The following is a 20,536-nucleotide window of genomic DNA, read 5'->3' as shown; positions in this document are numbered from 1 at the left end:
ACACCCCCACCCTCCACCTTGCCCCCCCTCTCTCCTCCTCAATAGCTACAGACACAGAAATGGTACATCCTAAGGAAAGCTCATTGTGGGACTGGCTCTAGTGGCTGTAATTCTGCACCAAGGCTGAATTTCGGGAAAGAGACTTCAGATACAGTATTAGGGGACCACTAAGGTCTATATAAAAGAGACTTCAGATACAGTTTTAGGGGACCACTAAGGTCTATATAAAAGAGACTTCAGATACAGTATTAGGGGACCACTAAGGTCTATATAAAAGAGACTTCAGATACAGTTTTAGGGGACCACTAAGGTCTATATAAAAGAGACTTCAGATACAGTACTAGGGGACCACTAAGGTCTATATAAAAGAGACTTCAGATACAGTACTAGGGGACCACTAAGGTCTATATAAAAGAGACTTCAGATACAGTACTAGGGGACCACTAAGGTCTATATAAAAGAGACTTCAGATACAGTACTAGGGGACCACTAAGGCCTATATAAAAGAGACTTCAGATACAGTACTAGGGGACCACTAAGGTCTATATAAAAGAGACTTCAGATACAGTACTAGGGGACCACTAAGGTCTATATAAAAGAGACTTCAGATACAGTACTAGGGGACCACTAAGGTCTATATAAAAGAGACTTCAGATACAGTACTAGGGGACCACTAAGGCCTATATAAAAGCATTCAAAAGGCAGCATGTCATAGGACCTTTAAACTGCTTATAAGTGAGCGTTAAACAAACTTATAAAATACATTTGTGAATGTAGGAACTTGTGTGTTGAATATTCTAATGGTCGGCCGGCCGCTGGGATTTAACTGTCCTAGACCTGCTGGTCTGGAAAAGCAAAGGAAGCAGTTTCACTAGTTTAATTGGCAGCTTAGCTTTTGCGCTGAACTGCCTTCACTTATGTATGAGACAGTTATTTAGCCAAATGTAATTTTTATGCTGTCGATGCACTTTCATGTTTCATTTTGACCTGCTCAGAAGTGCAGCTTCATGAATTTCACTTGTGGTATGTAACTGTACTCAGGTTTCCTTTCAACAGGGCAAAAATATTCAGGCTAAAAAACAGATGCACATTTTTTTTTTAAACATGTCAGTGTTGTTTTTGTGGTTTCCTACCCTCTCCTGATGGATATCTTTGTCATTTGCAGATCTGAAAGCGAAAGTTCGAGAAGTGTCAGGTATGTGCTGCCCACATTTCTCCACACACCTTCTCATTTTTCTGCCTGTAAACATGTTGTAGACTTGATTGTTTCTCTCCACACTACTCTCAGTCACATCATCTAACAAAATCTCATCAGCTTTCTCTGTACCCTTCTGGTTTTTCGCTGCTGTGCACTCTCACCCGTCGGTTCCTCCCTGTCCAGATAAGATTATTGTTTTCCACCAGGAAGCAGCGATACCTTACAGAGCTTCCTGCAGTGTCTCCTCTGTGATTCTCATCTTTGCTCGATGGATTCTTTCTCCAGGGCTGTCAACCAGGGAGTCACGTCTTGTTGTGAGGTCACAATACACTGACTTTGCACAGTCACGGGTACATATCTTCTCTTATCACGTTACATGACATAAATTACGAGAGGCAAGCCTTGATAAGATGAGGCAGGGCTGTGTGGAGAGTCATTAAAGCTTAAAATTGTCGGTTTCACCCCATTATCTGCCATTTTCTTTCTTTTTCAAGGTCTTATATTTTAACTATTGCCTCTGAGAGCAACATTAATAGATGTCATGCACTGTTGACTGTATAACAATAATAATAGTAATCTTTATATATAGTGTTGGGTATGGATAGATGGGTGGATATATACAATAGATTCACTTTATCGCCACAAGTATGCCACACCCCAATATCCATATGTGATTGAACTTCTCGTTCCCAAACCATGGATATTAATATGGCACTGGAATATGTTGGAAAGGCTTTCCTTTGCTCCTATTAGAGAATCGGTCGATTGATGTTGGGCGAAGTACATTGTTGTATAAAATATGTCATTGTATACTTTACATTAAGATTTGCCTGAAGTGGAACTAAGGCACCTAGCTTACATGAAAAGAAAAAAACTAAAAGATCTAACTGTCCCATAGTCTGCTGTGCATTCAATTGTTGCTCATTCAGACCCTCTGAAAGACACAGAGCCCCCGTTTGGGACACTGGTCTCTGGATGAGACAAAGTTGCTGCTGGCTTACTGGTGCCAAAAATCGCCACATACTGGCCAATTAATTAGCCTGAAGTAAACGCTAGCTATCCATAAACAGAAGTGACATGGTGGTTGGTTGTCCAGTGGGTGCGTGTGTCGGCTTGCGTTGTGTGTGTGTGTGTGTGTGTGTGTCGGCCCAGCGAAGCTCTGACGTGTAGACAGCAGAGGAACAGAAGAAAGTAGCTGCAGCTTCACCAAAATGAAACAGAACTATTTTGGTACTAACATTTACCAGCCATGCGGCAGATAGCCCTCTGAGATTTACTCGCCAAACTTAAAATTTACCTGCATTTGGCGCTTGGTGAGTGTTAATTTCAGACCCTGACTCTATGGAGATGGTGAGGGTTCTCCAAACATTGCTGTTGCTGTTCAAGAAAAATTATTATTATTAAAAATGTTCATGCTTCATTGTTTTCTTGCACATTTATTTTAAAGGAATTAGGGCTGGGCAATATATCGATATGAGATTGATATCGTCTTAATTTCAGATATTGTGTTGTCCTTTCCTGGTTTTAAAGGCTACATTACAGTAAAGTGATGTCATTTTCTGACTGTATTTATCAAAAATCTTATTTTGTTAATATTTTGTGAAAGCCCCAATTGTCAACCCCACAATATCTATCCACCCATACCTGTCAAGTTTTGGATTTGAAAATAAGGGAAATTTTCCGGCGCCCACCGCAAGCAGTCCCACCACCCCAACCAAGCTCCAGTATCCCTTACATTTTAAGACAGGTGTACAAGAAAGCTAAAATCACCACTTGATGCAGAATGCTGAAAACATTTACAATTTATAACATTGCTTGTCTTTACATTTTATTTTCATTCCACACATTCTTTTCATTTCATATTGCTTTTCTTTTACAGTTTTTCTTTTCATTTCACATAACTTTTCTTTACTCTTTTAGTGAGTTATTGTATAAATTTGTTGCAGACTTTGCATTCTTTAATATTGTTTTGGAAGGAGTGTATTTGTGGGCTGGGCCAGAGTGGTTTACAGAGTGGTTTACACGAGAGTAGAGCGCAAACAGTTCTGTTGTCTAACGTCATCCTATTCTCTGTAACAATCTTTCATACCATGCTAAACACCCTTTCTCAACTTGCATTGCTATGGGGAATGCATAGTAAAGCCTTCATAAGTTTTGGCAGCGCACCGTCTCTGTCGTAGCGTCCATCATCCGTCTCTGTTTTTTTTTTTTTTTTTTCCTGCGTTGTCACTCATCATCTGACCTCACACACTAAAATACTCCGCTCGGACCCGGGGTATTATTTTTTAATAACGCAGGTTAAAATACGGGAGATTTACGGGAAAATACTAATACGGGAGGACGGCGGGAAAGAAGGGTAAAATACGGGACTTTCCCGGCCAAAACGGGATACTTGACAGGTATTTATCCACCCTAAACTTAAACATTCTAGCACAGTGGTGCCTAACCATCGCCCCCCAGAAAGGGGCTAACCTCCCCGGGGTTTACATTCAGGAAAAAGGGCCCACCTCTGCGCACCTTGACCTCCAGTCGGACCTGGGCACCCACACTTAACTTTTTTTTTTAACTTTATTGAAAAGTACCGGTTCAGGCACCGTTTAGGCACCGGCACCGTTTTAAAAGTATCGATTTAGCACCGGAATCGAAAAAAAACCAAACGATACCCAACCCTACATGACACGAGCAGGAAGTTTCTTCCAGCTTTTTTCCCACCAAGTTTCCTTCGGAATGAATATACAGAGCAACAAACCGCAACAAAGAGCCCTCCGTCCTCCGAGCAGAGAGTACAGGTAGACGTATACAAGTATACACAATGTGTTATGTCTTGTATTTACAGTGTGTCTACAGCTATTGAAGCTGGCAATTAAATGCATCTGTGGTAAACAGAATTGTAGCCTCGCTTTAGCAGATTGTATACCGTAGCAGTATTTCACCAGTCAGTTTTAGAATAATGTTTCTGTCCAGGCTACAGGCAACAAAAAAGTTCAGAAGGGGGTTCTGGATTTCTTGTGTCCTATGGTTAGATCTGCATTTGGAGTTGTATTTCTTGTTATTTTGCTTTTATATATGGAGAAAAAAATGCACCGCATCAGAGTTGTTGTGATTTTGATGAAATGCATATTTGGCCATCTCTGGAGGTAGTTTGCATAATCAACTCCTTAATGCATCTTGGGCACATTTGCACCTGGCTTTGATGTGTTTTTCGCTTTGTATGATTACAATCCAATCATCCAGGTGTTAATGCCAGGTGGGAAGGACGTATTCATAATGATTATGATCACTGGGATCTGAATCTGCAAATCAATTTCAGTCAGCAAAACCATCACGATAGTTTTTGTCCGACAAGCCCTGTAATAGCAGACCGGTGTGGCATTGGCTCTGCTTCTGACCACCTCATGTGTCCTGAGACAAAGTGAAAAATGTCAGAGTCGAGATGAATTGAAGGCCCGTCCCTGGGAGACACTGGAGTTACACACTGTGGACACCTTGTGCTTTCCAAGTCAATCACAGGGCCGAACAACACTTTCATCGCAGTGATAGATGCTTCAACTGGACAGGGCTGCAGCGGTGTGTGGCTGCAGGCCTGGTAGCAAATAAAAGTGGACTTATCAGTGACAAATGAAAAACTGGAGATGGCAAACACCAGTTTGCTAACATATCTACCAGATAGCAGGCTGTGCACAAGGTCTTTGCATTTATGCAACTTGTTATCCAGAGACGTTAGTTTTAAGGAACCATTGAAACGAACAACTGGCCCCCAACAGTCTATTGATCATAGACTGTAAAAATACTTCAAACAGGGTTGGCAACTTCCCTCTTTACCATTTAACTTAGTGCAGCTCCATTGCAACCATAAACAACACTGACTTGGCTGCGTCATCCTCCCCAGCTCCACACTCTCGTCAATAATCGCCACGTCAGGTAGGCTATCAAAAAACCAAATTGCCAAACTCAAGGCTTCAAAACAGCAGTCCACAAACCAATGGGTGACATCACGGCTGTTACCTCCTTTCTTTTTTGCAGTCTATGGTATTGCTGGTATATATGATATTGGCTTGATAATGTATATTAGTGGTCATCCAGAAGTGTGTGTTATATTACATTTACCCAGCAGTGACTTAAGGTCTTGTGCAGAGAGCATAATTCTGTGAAGACACAGGCACTGTGAAACCACAGCCAAAGATTTCATCAGCCGCTGAAATATGAAAGAATTAAAGAATTGAGTTGTTGACGGAGTAAAATCTCTCTCTCTTTATCAGGTCAAGGATCAACTCTCATGAGCTTTAGCTTCGGAAGGATATGGATGGAAGAAAAAAACTTCATAGTGCTGGAGAAATAGAATTACCTTGGCTCTAAACAGTATCCCCACTTTAGCAGCGGACAGTGTGGGTAATTGAGTCGAGTGGGGGCTCTGCGTGTGGTAGCTGGTAGTAATCACCCCTAGGTCCAAAGAGATGACTGTTGGCTGTACTGTTCCACTCCACTGCTGAACCCTGTGTGAGACACCCAGACTCAGCAAATGAGATCTCTTGGACAAGACCATTTTAATTGCGGTGGTGTTTTAATGAAACTATAGAACAGCATACCGATGACTCCAAACTGAAGCTTTAAATTCAGTGAGGGGTAACTCTGCTGACAGAAAAAAATAATCTTTTGTCTACATAAGTTAGCAAATTACAGAATCTACCTGCCACTCAGTGACAGTTTCACCAGCCAACTACTTGTTTAATATAGTATACTGGCATAGGGCTGTACCAAATAATTTGAAGCGTCATTCATAACGTTGACATTAAAATTGTAAATCAACATGCAAATGATGCGCATATTTTTTTGTTTGCATGTCTACAAGCTATATATATTTACATAGCAAATATTTGTATGAATAGATGATGGATAAAACCCTTTTATACTGTCTATGATAAAACCCTTCTAGTTGGTGTTCAAAACGCTATTCTATGACAATACAGGCATGTGCAGAATAGGTAATCAGGAGAAGAACAATTCAAATTTTGGAACCACAACATTAAATGGCGTGGGCTATGACAATCCTAGTATTAAGATTTATTTGTGTACGTTGGCTTACAATTTACACTGTGTTTTCATGGATGTAGCTAGGTAGGTAGCTAGCTAGCCAAAGCAATTCCCTTAATCCAAGACAATGTTCTCCTTTGGGAGACAATAAAAGTAACACTGACCTTTTAAAACAAATGGATTAGGGCTGCAACTAACAATTATTTTGATTGTCGATGAACCTGTCGATTATTTTCTCAATTACTTGTTTGGCCTATAAAATGTCAGAAAATTATGAAAAATGTCGATCAGTGTTTTCAAAAGCCCAAAACGACATCCTCAAAAGTCTCAAAGATATATTCAGTTTTCTGTCACAGAGGAGAGAAGAAACTAGAACATATTCACATTTCAGAAGCTGGAATCAGATAAGGAAAAAAATAAATAAAAAATGACTCAAACCGATTAATCAATCATCGAAATAGTTGCAGAATAGTTGACAACTAATAGATTAATCTTTGCAGCTCTATAATAGATCAATTACTTCCTGTAGTCTTGGATTTTGGTACCCATAGCAACAAGACTATACCCCTTAAGGTTTTTTAAATGCATATATATGTGGTTTGATCACGCCACCAGTGTTTCAGTACACTGCTAGTTGTATTTGCACTACACTGCTAGAATTGCCCTTTCCATGCAAAGGCTCTGGTCTGTTTTCTCAGGTTTTTGTTGTGACATTTCTTAAAAAGACAAATCGTTTTACATAATTTCTGTAATGCACTGTATGGAAATTAGGCTGCTCCTTATTCCTTCATTTTGGTTCTTGACGTTTGCTGTTGTTCCCTTTCTCATTGCTTTCACACAAAGCTCGCTAAAACTCCTGCTACCTCTTCATGGCAAATTAATGAGAGCCCCAAGTAACAAACTCTAATTTTGTTTGTTGCCTTTGTTGGGAATGTAAAATAGCAACGCTCACTAATAATGCATGTGAGAACGCCTATGACCAGCAGACAAATGGTTTAGTATTCCAAAACTTGTAGGCCTAATGTTTTTTACATGCTGAGGTTTAGAAACACATTTATATCCCGCAACAACAATAATATACTGTGCACTAGGGCTGTTATAATTTGATATAAATATAATTTGAATAGTAAAAAAAAGCAATAAAATTTGAATGCTGAAATTACTATTCGATTGTGACTTTATTTTTATAAATATGTTGGCTAACGTTAGCTAATCTCCCTCTTCTCGCCTTGGCCTACCCACATGTGTCACTCATGTCACATCTTATGAACAATAAGTTAGCGGTACAAGACATTGTGAGGTCTAAGCTAACGTTACGTACCAAGTAACGTTAGTACAGGGGGAGTGACAGACTGCGGCTGGAAATAGTTTTAACATGACTTTAAAATCGACATCCACCGAGCCAAAGTGCTTATGTTAACATTAGTTAGCTCATTCCTGTTTCCTAACTGTGCCGCGAGTTATAGTGACGTTAGCTTAGCTGGGAGCTTCATGGAGACAGCTAGCTAAAGTTAATGTTAGCTGCCCTACAGCTGTCAGAGTTAGCTTTGACTTCATATATTACCTTCAAATAGCTGGATTCTCAGTAACGTGACAATCTGCAAGAAACAGGTTGATTATAAATCACTAAAATAGTAGTGACAGCTCCATTTGGCTTAGTTATTAATGCTGTTAGCATCGTAGCTAAAACTATTGTTACTTAGTTTATGACAAACCGTTTGGGCTGTGCTTTCATGATGTCATTGTGCTAACCGAGCACTGTTAGCCTTTACAACAGAGCCGCTTCATTACACTTGTTATATGTTTCATTACAGAGTTGATTTGTGTATGTCGCTGTGTGCTCGTGGTGGAAAATTAATGTAAACAAAGTTGCGTGCAATGCGCCATGACATGGGTCCCCTTCAAGGCCAGGCTAATGTTGGAACTCCCTCTAGTGGACAGAACGTGTAACAATAACAACATGCTTATAGTGGCATCGACAATGCATAAGCCTGAGTAGTGTTGTACATATTAATTACAGGCTGCATTTGAGCATTAAATATTCAAATATTATTCAAATGTTTAAAAAAAATTCTAATTGAAATTTGAATGGTATTATAGAGGAAGATTGACAGCTCTACTGTGCACCAGCTATTCAGGCTCCTCTTTAATTGTTTTACCACACTACAACAGACATTAACTATGAAATAAACCTACCCAGATGGTGTGATGGAGCTCATTGTGGTTGTGCCACTCATTTCTACAGAGCCTTTTACCCTCTTTGAGCTCATTGTTTTAGTTTAATAGTCCACAAATGCTCTACTCAATTTGTTTCCAGCCGCAGCAAGAAGCTTTTTCAGCAAACAAGGTCTGATAAAAAATATTGTATGTTGCCCAGCACCTAGTCTATTTCGACGACGTTCCACTTCCGGGATTGTTCATGTGTCGCCGGAAATTCCAACGTCCCTCCATGTCCCTCATTTTCGGCCGTATGTCCGTCACTTTCCGCTTTCTTTGTGTTGCCACTCTAAACTCTGTGGAGTTAACTATGGTGGCGCTAAAACACACAGGCTGAAGTAAGTTCTACTGGCCCTCTGGACTGACTCAGTTTCACAGCGAATAACGTTATCTCACATCCCGTTCACTGTTTCGCTCGCTGCTTCAGGCTGCGCCGCTGCAGCCGACAGCAACGTTACACATCGCGGATCTAATTCTTCGTAAAAGTCGTTTATTGTCATATTGTTTTGGGGACAATGACATGGCTGGATAGCTAGCTTGTCTTGTTGTTTAACATACTGTCAAATTATTTTAACTGATTGCCAACTGTACACAATGTTATTGACTTTTGATCTTGCTAGCATAGCATTAGCTTTCTGGCTCGTAGCTAAACTGAAGGGTTCTACCAGCTGAGAGGACTATATAAATATCTCCGGTTGCTAAGGGAGGCAAGTCGTATCTAAGGTTCTTCCTAATTCCTATTGGAGAGAACAACGATTGCATTGCATAAGATATAAGAACCTGATGGATGGGAATGATTGTTCCAGGTATTAGTCAAACCGTCAGGCGTAACCAGGGAAACTGAGTTATTGTTTGGATAAACTTTAGATTTCGATTGTAAAACTAATTAAAATATGAACTAATGTTTTAAAAATATGTTATTTGGCAAGTGACCATAGTGTAGCGGGTTACGTGCCCTTCGGTGGTCCATTGTCAGAGTATTGACGACGGCGCGGCGGAACCGTCCTTCACGCCTCGCCGTCGTCCATTAATACCTGACAATGGACACCTCGTCGGGCATTAACCCTTACTTAACTGCTCCTCAGATCTCTGCAGGGTAAATCCAGACAGCTAATTAGACTATCTGTCCAATCTGTGGTACAAGTGGTAAGACGAATATTGGTCTAACATCAGCAGAAAATCTATATATTGGTTTGACCCTAGACAGGGTGTGTGTGTGTGTGTGTGTGTGGACGTGGACGTTTTGTACATATAGGCCCACAATACAGTATCAGTTATGTATGTCATTTAGCCTGTGCTTAGCAGGTCTTTACCCTTTCGTTTTTGTTTCTTTATAGACACATACTGTATGCAAAAATTTAAAAGATGCAATGTATAATTTGCAATTGGAAATTTGAGGGAGAATTGCCTAAAAACCCTCCAGGGGCTTGAAAAGTGGCATTCTCCAGGCACTGTATTACAGAAAATAATCACGTCACTGTAGTCTATACACATTTTGTATGTATCTATCAAAAGAAAATTACACACACATCAAGAACACTGATTCATAATACATGCAAACATACACAACTTATTATTACTAACTATTATCAGATGAAGGGCATACATTCAATGTGACTAGGCCAGGAGCCTTCACCAGACAACCCTTAACCTCCCATTCCTCTTCTGGCCTCCTGCTCTCTTTTCGACCCATGGGTGAGAGATGAACCAGGCATGTTGGCTGCTTTAAAACATCAACCCACATTTGGGTTGCATCCCGTTTTAAACCATTCCAGCTGTAATGTTACGCTGCAGGGAGAAATGCAGTGTTTTGTATGCTGACCTGGCATTCTGTGAGAAGGAACATGCCAAGGTTAACTGGGCTGTAGCAGCCAGTGGTTGTGTGGCTGTTGCGATATGCACCAACATACCTATATAAGAACATTTCCCAGGGCTAACAGAGAATAAGATGCATTTAACTCTGCTCTGTTTCAGTGCTAATCAGGGTGATGCAGTCAAGAACAATACTTGATAGAAACGTCTAACTTATACACTAAAGGTTCTCACTACAAGGCAAAGACCTTGTTAGATTCCCTGAGCTGCATTCATTTGCATAGAAGTCTCCCATTGCCAGACCTGTCTCCACAGCGCTGTGGAGTAAGGTCTGGCAATACCACAGATACATTCTGGCATAGGAGAAAAAAAAACGCTCTGGGTTGTTTGCATTTCTTTAAACCAATCCCAATCGAGCTAAGCTCCGGACTCCGGACGGTGGCTCTGCAAAATAGTCTCAGGAAGGAACTTGTTTTAGTGGAACTAATAACAACCCGCCTACATTAAGAGTACTGTCTGCTGTGATAGCGTTTTGGTACAGGTCCATATGAGTTGCGTACGGTTCTAAATGTACCATACCGAAGCTATTTGATGAAAATGAGGCTCTAGTCAGGGTTTTTCCTGCATAGAGGAATTGTAGGCACCCCTACAAAGAGGTTTCTGCCAGCCCCCAAAGGAAAATCACCATCACCAAAATGGTAATTGAGAGGAAAAATAGCAATTCAAATCCTCTTTGAATGTGTTTAATCGCAATTTACCAAACAACCGCATGCTTGCTGTCTTGTGTAGTCCCCCGCCACAGGTCCAATCTGAGTCAGGAGAAACCCTGTTAGTGTTCCAAATCTCCACAGGCTTATTTGCATCATCCTCCTGTTTTATGACTGACTGCAAACCATGTTTGGATCTCTTTTGTGGAGCAGTTGGAGTACTCCAACTGAGCAGGATTTTTAGAAAATAGGATGGTGTTATACGTATAACATGACCTAACCCTAGCCTGCCTTACAACCATTTCAACAGTTCGCAATGGGTCAGCTGCACACAATTCATGTCAAAGATCAGAATAAAACAGATAAGATAAAACAGATAAAACAGAATAAATAGCACAATAAAAAGATGAGGTGCCCAATATAAAGATAAAAACAATAAAATTAAAATTAAATCAAATAAGTAGAATAAATAAAAAAACAAAAATGCACTGCCCGCACACAATAAAAATATGCAAGTATACACATAAGATCAACACTCTACCTGGTGTTAAAAGCCAAAGAAAAGAGGTGGGTTTTAAGAAGAGTTTTAAAATTAGACAGACAGGAGGCCTGTCTAATGTGCAGAGGCAGTCCATTCCAAAGTTTTGGAGCTGCAACGGCAAATGCTCGATCCCCTCTGAGCTTAAGCCTAGCTTTAGGAGCAGCTGGTCAGCTGACCTGAGAGATCGGCTGGGAGTGTAGGGGTGCAGCAGCTCAGAGAGGTAAGGTGGGACAAGGCCATTCAAGGCTTTAAATGCAAATAAAAGAGTTTTAAATTGAATCCTCAAATGGACAGGCAACCAGTGGAGTGAAGCTAAAATCGGTGAAATGCGCTCATACTTGCTTACTTGCTTATGAACAATGTTGTTACTAAGCCCAAAGGATGTCAGTTCCTAGAGTGAAAAAAAAACAACCTTGCCAGTGATTGTAGTCCATGCAGCATTTACATTTCCTTCAAATGCAAATTAGCAGTTTACTGACGACAGAAGAATTGGCAGTTGAGACTTTGCCACAAACGGTTTTGTTCAGCGTTCCCATACAGGATGTTAACCTATCCTTTAGGAAATGTAGAGCCAGATTGGCCCACGTTCCTGATTATGCTTATGTGTTACAAGGCCTGTGTTTGTTTTTCCATTCCTTGATCTGCTCCTAGGGGATAAGGAGATATAGGCCACGAACACACTGTGAAGGGGTTCATTGAGCCTATCGACACAAAGCCTGTGGTGGTGGTGGTAATGCACAGTGAAACGTTGTAAAGTGGCCCAATTGAACAAAAAGCCTTCCCTGTAATGCAAATGCCAGCACTCAAAGGTGTGAAAAACTGCAATAATTAATCGCGAGGTAGTCTCCTTTTTTTTTTTAAGCAAGCCTCATTACATGGCAAGAGCTGAGCAGTGGGCGTCATCAATAATGAAATCTTTGTCTTTACTACTGGAGCATATAAATATCTCTCCCTCTAGTCTTCATTGATGTGATGCTGATGAGAGAAATGAGATGGAGAGAGTGATAGAGGATAGAGGGAGGGGCCCTGATTTCCAAAGGCCTCCCACTGCAGCAGCAAAGGTTAATTGGATTCTGTCAACATAATAATGTCATGCAATGTTCAATTCTCTCTGATTACCACTTTTGGTAACCCAAAACATTGTTTCATTTTCTCCTTTGGAGGAAGTAATGGTTTTATCTGGTCATAATCAGTGCACAACAACTTTCAGGACTCGTTAATGCTCTGTGATTCTGTTTGTCTGAGAGCAAGGGCTCGTTTTTCCTTGAATTTTCCTGGCATAGTTGGAAAAAAAAATAGACTAATATGAAAAAGAGAAGCTTAGGATGTCTAACATTAGACAAATAGGTCCCTCTCTTTGGTAAGTCATACCGTGAGCCGGGTCTGGGGCACGATGCAGCCTATTTAGCGGAAAGAGAAAGATTTGGATTTTGACATTACATATAAAGCAAAAGCGCTTAAGCCTGCTTTGTGAGAAATACGGTGCACGGCAGACTCTGTGTTACATAACTGACGGAAGTACACGCTACTCATCCATCGGGAGGAAGTAAAGAGGTCAGTGTGTTTTGTCCCTGGGATTTGTGTGAACCGAAAAAAGTTCTCACGCTCACTAGCTTAGTGCTGTGTGTTGTAGCGTGGCGCAGACACTCCCTGTGTTTGTGTTTATCTCTTCCTCTTCTGGAAGCTGCTTTTGCAACACATTCTTACTCCCAACTCGTCAAATGCTCACGATTGGTCAGGAGCCCTTGGTGTCATCTGTCGACGTTTTGGGTCGTGACCACCAGGCATCATTTTTCTTTTTTTCTTTTGTTTTTATTTGGAAAATAATTCCTTTCACAGTGTAGTTTATGTATATCAGTGTTACTGCAAGTAAATACATGTACCACTGCCCATATGTACGGAGAACGGGGGATTTGCTGTACATTTTTCAACCCGCTGGGTCAGGACCTCTTTGGCGTCACTTTTTAAGGCTCTGGTGTCAGGACCCCTTGGGGAACGTGCAGGGTAAAACCCTTTTAGTGTGGGGAAACGTGGGTGGAGCTAAAAATAATTATGTATATGGGCGCCTGGGTAGCTCACCTGTTAGGGCGCGCGCCCATATGCAGAGGCTCGGTCCTCCTGCAGATCTTTGCACTTCCAATTCTAAGCTGTCCTATCAACAATAAAGGCTTAAAAATGCCACACAAAAAATCGTAAAAAATAAAAATATATACGTATAAGTCACACGCAGGACAGTTAGAGTTAGGGAACGATTGTGGATTACAAAATGTATGTTTAAGTGACACGCGGCACAACAATGGGACACAAACTCCGGTCTCCTGTGAGAAAGTCCTGTGTTGTTTGACCCGTCCACCACCTCAACCTGTCTCCAGACTTCCATCTTTCGTACTACTCGCTACTGTTGATTGGTCTAAACGTTGATTAATGTCTTTTGGACCAATAGTTTTTGAGAAAAGTGGGAGAAGTTAACTTATCTTAGATCTGAGGGGTTAACTGTGTTCCGTGCAGGAGATCGATGGTGTTCCGTACAGAGAACATAACATGATTTTAACGATGTCAGTCTGTTAATTAAAGAATAGAAAGTGTTAAAACATTTAATTGATGTAATAAACGGTAACTTTATTGATGCTTTATTAAATTACACTGCTGTAACATCATCATTGCAGCCAAGATGACTTAAAAACAGTGTCTTTGTTGCTGCAGTACAAAATTTCACAAAAAGGAACATCAAAAAACAGTTAGCCACATCCAACCTACTAGTGCTGGCAGAATACCGCCGGATGTTCTTTGGCCGGATGTCCGTTACCTTGCTGTTGAATCTGAGTTTTCTGTTGCACGACTAAAACATCTTTTGAACGTACACATGTTCCACCAAAACAAGTTCCTTCCCGAGGCTATTTTGCAGAGGCGCCGGGGCTACATACGGAGCTTAGCTCCGCCCATGATGATTGTGATTGGTTTGAAGAAATGCCAATTAACCAGAGCACGTTTTTCTCCCATCCTGGAATGCTGTGTGGACTAGCTACACAGCACACAAGGAAGGCTAACGGCAAAAGGCAACTGCTAACGTTAACTTCAACCGGCAAACCTGCCAAAATAATCTGTAAAACAACATGAAAGTGGCAGAACGTTTCCAAGTTTGAAGTTGGGTCACAGACAGCTGGCATCAATCCGTCCTGAGCTTCAGTTTTGAAGGGAATCCTGCTGTTTGCCCATGTTGAGAAGACGCTCGAACAGTGGTACCACTAAACAAACTCGTCCCCACTCCGCTCCGAAGAGCTTTGGTTGAGAGCGTGCCAATCTGACCGCTAGGCGAGCATTTTGCAACGTGTGCCATGGTGACGCAAACAAATTACGGACATAAGGCTGGAATTCAAACTAGGCGTTTCAGGCTGTTCAGGAGAATGTGTTTTCTGTGGGAGAGACAACTCCCTTTGGCATGGACTTTGTGCTTTTTTAGCTTTGCAGACATTTTAATGCACAAAAAACTAAATCACACTAAAGGAAAGGGAAAAAACACAAATAGGTCGTCTTTAAGCTCATTGTTATTATGAGAACTGCAAAGCAGTGGGCATTTTCGTTGTGTTTGTGTGTGTGTTTGTGTGTGTGTGTGTGTGTGTGTGTGTGTGTGTGTGTGTGTGTGTGCGTGCGTGCGTGCGTGCGCGTGTGTGTGTGTGTTTTCCAGCACCATTATTAAGCTCAATTAGTCCTTGAAACCACTTTGCCAGCCCTCTGACAGTTGAGAAGTTTTGTGAGCCAGAGTGTTTTGAGATTGGCATTATGTAAGCAGAGAACCTGCACTCCAGTGATAACAGGAAGCTTATAAGGCAGGCAGCGGGAATTCTCCATCCAGGACTTAACCTCCATGGATGAGAGATTATTACTGTCAGCTCTGGGTCGCCAAAGAGCACAACCCACTTGTCCTCGGGGCACTGTTATCCATATGGCATGCTGCTGTTAGATTTACATTTGACACAAGGTCTTCCCATCACAAGCTGCGTCACATTGCAATGAGTTCAAGGGTTTATGAGGGCAACTACAGGACCTGGTTGTTAGATCATGTTTTATATTTGGGACATTAATTCATTTCAAACATATTTAGTGTTTATGTTTAGCACTGCTGATTCTCATGAATCATTCACACGTAGCTATGAAAAGTAATGCACTGTAACTCCTATGTATTCCATGTATTTTTGCCATATGCACCACACTGAATGCTGCGGCGATCTGCAGCCCTCCGGAGCAGATACGCAGAGCTTCTATTTTTGCCGGACGCTGGAGAGCTCCGCAGCTACTCAGCACACAGCAGACAGTGCAGGACAGGAAGTCGAGCACAGAAGCAAAGTAAAACATCCGGTTAATTAAATCCAGCGTGCTCACGGCCGATCATATCTCCCTGCACTACACCTTGAAAACACAGCACCGAGCTGTTTCCCCTCTACTCTTCTGGATGGAAACTAACTGTTGTTGGTTTTGTGGTTCTATTCGACATGAATTCGAGAGATCTCGTGGGTCCTCGTGACTTCAGCTGTCAGTCAGCTGTACCGCAACAAATCCGGACCTGGTGGGCATTGAAGTACGGCGGCGCGCGAAGCCGACCAAAGCCGCTCCGCAGTTGGTGGAATTTCAGAGTAAGAATGCACACCATCATTTATTTTTGACAGCATAACTTACAGTTCAGATATCCATACTTATTTAACAAGAGGAGCCAGTAGGGGGGCAGATGACTTTACCTTTACCAAAATCCAATAACTTGAAAAAAACTTTCATTTATAGAGCAAGTTCTTTGTGGAATAAAATCCCAAGTAACATTCGTTTTATTACAGGAAAGGTATATTTTAAAAAAGAAAGTCAAATCTTACATTCATTTAAATTATTTATCATGAGGTATATTTCTCTATTTGCTTGGTTTGTTATTGTTTTCATTTAATTTTAATTGTAATTTTTCTTCTGTGTTATTTAGTTTTGTAATCAGATATTGTGGTATTTAGTTTCTTTTTTTTTTCTTTTCAGTATATGTTATGAAATGTTTTAATATTTTCTGATTAAATGTTGTTTTGGACCCCAGGAAGACTAGCTGGTCGTCTAGGCGTCAGCTAATGGGGATCCTTAGAATAAATACAAATACAAATGCTGTGGCCTGCGAAGGGAGGAGATCGGGATGGATGGGCGGCTCATAAAACACAGCGCTTTCAAACCAGTGAGCGGAGTTGCCTTCCCGGCGAAAACTAAAGACTTTTACCTTTGGAAACGCATGTCTGTTCCTCTGGAGTGTTTTAATCCAAACCACAACCTTTTTCCTAAACTTAACTAGTTGTTTTGGTCCCTAAAGTTATACTGTCGGCGTCCCACGACGCTCACTTTTTGTCGGCTAAACTCAACTGTCATGGCCCCGGGAAGGACTGCCATCTGGCGGTGCCTGTACTGTATGTGCTCCCTATGTAGACTATTCTTAGTTCCAGGTGGTTATACACTAATGAAAACATAATTATCAATATTATATTCCATTCCATGCCAATAGATTCCCAAATACAACGTGGCCCTTTAATTAACAATTTTTTATTAAGTGACTGATACTTTTATTTTTGGATGTTAATATTTATATTGAAAAGAAGCTGTTTAAAAAGGTTATAATACATGATCCATGATACAATATAAATGTAATGAAAACAAAACTGATATTTAGTATATAAATCAGTGAGAGCTTTTTAATTTACTTTGGCTACATTCATATTGCAGCTAAATATGGTTGTAACCAGAGGTTAAATTGGGCCCCGAATGTATTTTGAAAAGTTGACTGACAAATATGAAACCGGACGTCGTTAAGTGTCCTCTCTCGCTGTAAAAAGCTGCGCAGCTTCAGGTTTATGGACGCGCTCTGCTGTCGACATGCTGCGGCAGATGTTTCTCGTTTGTGCTCCGTGCATTTCTGCCATAAGTTTTGGGTTTCCACCTCCGATGTAGCGCAGCGTCCAGCCACTTCCCTGAACGTCTCAAACGGGGCTCTGTGTTTCAAACGGGGCTCTGTGTCTGGCAGCAGGTCTGAGATCTACCGTATCAGGAGAGCAATCACATAATGCACAGCAGACTACGGTGCAGGTAGATTATTTTCTGAAATATAGTGACTTTATTCTCGTAATAGCCTGTTATAACTTAATATCACGACTCCTCCAAATCTCAGAGAGCACAGATGGGATGAGTTATATTTTGAATGTGGACAAAGTTTTGGACGTGAGCAGAAATCTTGCTCAAACATCTGAAATATTACAGTCCAGAGGTTTATTGATAAATTAAATGAATAATGTATCACTGAGGTGAATAATTGTCATATGCACATATAAGGAGGTTACTTCCCCAACAAAAGATGCAAAAGAGGGAAGAGTAAATGATGCCTAAGCTCCATGTGTGCTGACTCAGATATAATTAGAAAAGTCGATCTAAAGGAGAATAAATAGATGAAAGCAATACAGAATGCTTGAGAGCCTTACTGCAATATTTTCCATTATGTTTTTATACTTGGATTGCAATGTTTCCCTTTACATAAAGATATTATAGGGATATTTATTCAGAAAAAGGTAGAAATAGGTGCATAAAAATTCACCAAAATGCAGGAAATGAAGTGTTTAATGCTAAAAGATTATTCTGGGGCTGGACCCCCAGACCCCCACATCATAAGTCAGCACACAAGTCTGGAAGCAAAACCTTGGCCTTTGGGTTGTCAGGACAGATTAGACCAAATGTTGGTGCTAGCTAACAAACTGGAAGCTAAAATGAACATACACTGGCTATTAACAAGCTGGGCAAGCCAATCACTGTTAAAAAGGCTATAATAGTGGTTTCTGATTCTCTTAAATCAACATAATTGTCTTGTTTAAAAAGATTTTGCCAACCAATATGTTCAATTTCATACATTTTCCAAGGGTGAAATCCATTGCCTGCCTGTTAACATTAGCCTATAAAAGGTAAATAAAAAAAATGATGAAGTAAATTCAAAAGTATTTAGCTTTGTTTGAATAACTAATCAACCCTACCTTCCACATTAATACTGGAAAAATAGCCCCTTTGGTGTAAAAACACATTAAGTCATTTTACGGCGTGATTATGAACGATGACCATTCCCCGTAAATAACAAAAGCCAATTTAACCACTGGTTGTAACCATTTATTGAAGTGTTGTATCCTGTTAGTAAGTTCATACAGTGTTTGATTATGAAAGTAGTCGAGCAAAACTACAATTTATTCATGCGACAATGGTGCAGATAATTACTTTAAAGTTGTTCACTAGGGAGCACTGGAACATGAAACTCTTTTTAATCCAAAAATATAATGGGTGTAGTAAAAAAAAAAAAAAAAAGAAACATGATTTAGTTTTTTGGCCTGTACTATCCTCATAAATCACAAAATGTTAAACTAACTAGGGGCCTCTTGGATGGGCTGGCCAAAGTGCCACTGCCTGTTGGCCAGAGGGTCACGTATTCGTCTCCAAAATCATCATCCCTTTGAGGTTGAACCTTGTTTTTTTTCCCTCAAGTACAGTCCCGTCTTGTTCTGATCTCGGGCTAATTAGAGGGATCTCTTTCATGCTCGTTTTTATATCCGCCTTTACCCACCCTCTTGAAGTTAATGCTCCCTGGGCTGTCCACCTTGAAGGTTTATGAGTTCATCAAGACCGACTTAAATGGTCCTTAATTCCCAGTTGATAAGCGGGGAAGTCCCAGACAGTTGTGATCATCTGAGTGAAAGTTTACCGCTACCTCTGCGGCCTGCAGAGCTCTTCTGATAATAGCAGAAAATGCCTCTGTCTTCTCTGTGATTGTTTTGGTTGTTGCGTGCCGATCAGACACAGGCGCTGTCATTTCTGCTATTAGAAGAGAACACGTTTGAAAAAGACAAAAATCTATTAGAGGGGAATGACTTTGCAAGGACGCTCTTTTTTTTCTCCCATAAAAGAACACAGAACACTTCATGAAAGTTGGGAAAGATGCTCTGCTAGGAGGCCAAAGTCAGAGTCAGCACATTATCTAGTGCATTGTTTCTCAAATGGGGGTACGTGTACCCCTAGGGGTACTTTGGAGGACCGCAGGGGGTACGTGAATTTGTTTGCAAAAATGCTAATTTAAAAATATGTCATGCGTAATTCCTAAAATAATAATACTACAATAATGAATGAATTAAGTGATGGATTCTTAACATTTGAAATGTAGCATTTAAATCTTTTTGTTTAAAAAAGGTTGTTGTTTAGTGAATCTATCACTGCTGGCGCCGTATTGTACCTCTTAATATAGACTTTTATTTTTTCTACCAAAGATTTTTTGCGTTGGTCAGGGGGTACTTGGCTTAAAAAAGCAATTCAAAGGGGGTAAATTATTGAAAAAAGTTTGAGAAACACTGATCTAGTGTACCAGTCGGCTTCAGTCCTCACTGAGAAGATGGGTCAATGACAAGGTGTTTTATTTAACACTGTTTCCCCTATAATTGTACAGGCTGGGCGGGTTCGCCAGGCCAGAAAAATATTTTTTATTAATGGCACAAAATAACGCCAAATATCCATTGTGTTTTGTCAAATCATATTTAAGTTGGTTTTTGTACATATGCTGTATTTAATTGTAGCTGATTGGGTTAAATGGGCTTATGTATCGTCTCCTATCGGTCGCAAGCCCCTGAATTGAATCGAAATTGTATCGTGGCAGACTTTGTGATATCAGTAAATATTGTACTGTTGTCCTAAGAGTGAGTCGGTGAACGAGGCAGCTGTCTGTGGTTAGTTCACGTCTGTAACAGCAGGACAGTCAAGAGTGTCATCTAAACTGCTAAAGTCAGTTGAAACGCTGTCGGTAGCCTGACGGTTACAAACGGGCTCGGTAGTGAACAACACGCTAACGTGCTGGCCGATTCTGTGTTTTGAGCTGTGCTGGACCAGAGAATATTCGGTTAAAAACCTTAAACTGTAAGGTTAAAACAGATAGGTGATGCTGTTTTGCCCTCATTGTTTGCTGGGAATGATGTCCAGTCCTCCATTCTCCGCTTCTCC

General features: G+C 40.7%; 1 protein-coding gene across 5 annotated transcripts in view; it reads left to right on the top strand.

Moving 5' to 3' along the window:
- iqsec1b (IQ motif and Sec7 domain ArfGEF 1b) overlaps nt 1-20,536 on the top strand; it is a 241,601-nt gene that overhangs the window by 45,350 nt on the left and 175,715 nt on the right. For all 5 annotated transcript variants that reach the window (XM_039797022.1, XM_039797024.1, XM_039797023.1 and 2 more), the window contains exon 2: nt 1,166-1,195. In XM_039797022.1, coding sequence (XP_039652956.1) covers nt 1,166-1,195 — 30 coding nt within the window. The remainder of the gene's footprint in view (nt 1-1,165; nt 1,196-20,536) is intronic.

Source organism: Perca fluviatilis, chromosome 4, assembly GCF_010015445.1.
Source record: "Perca fluviatilis chromosome 4, GENO_Pfluv_1.0, whole genome shotgun sequence".
In the NCBI taxonomy this organism is placed as follows: domain Eukaryota; kingdom Metazoa; phylum Chordata; class Actinopteri; order Perciformes; family Percidae; genus Perca; species Perca fluviatilis.
Note: the sequence above shows the minus strand (reverse complement) of the source record. Positions and strands in the feature narration are given on the sequence as shown.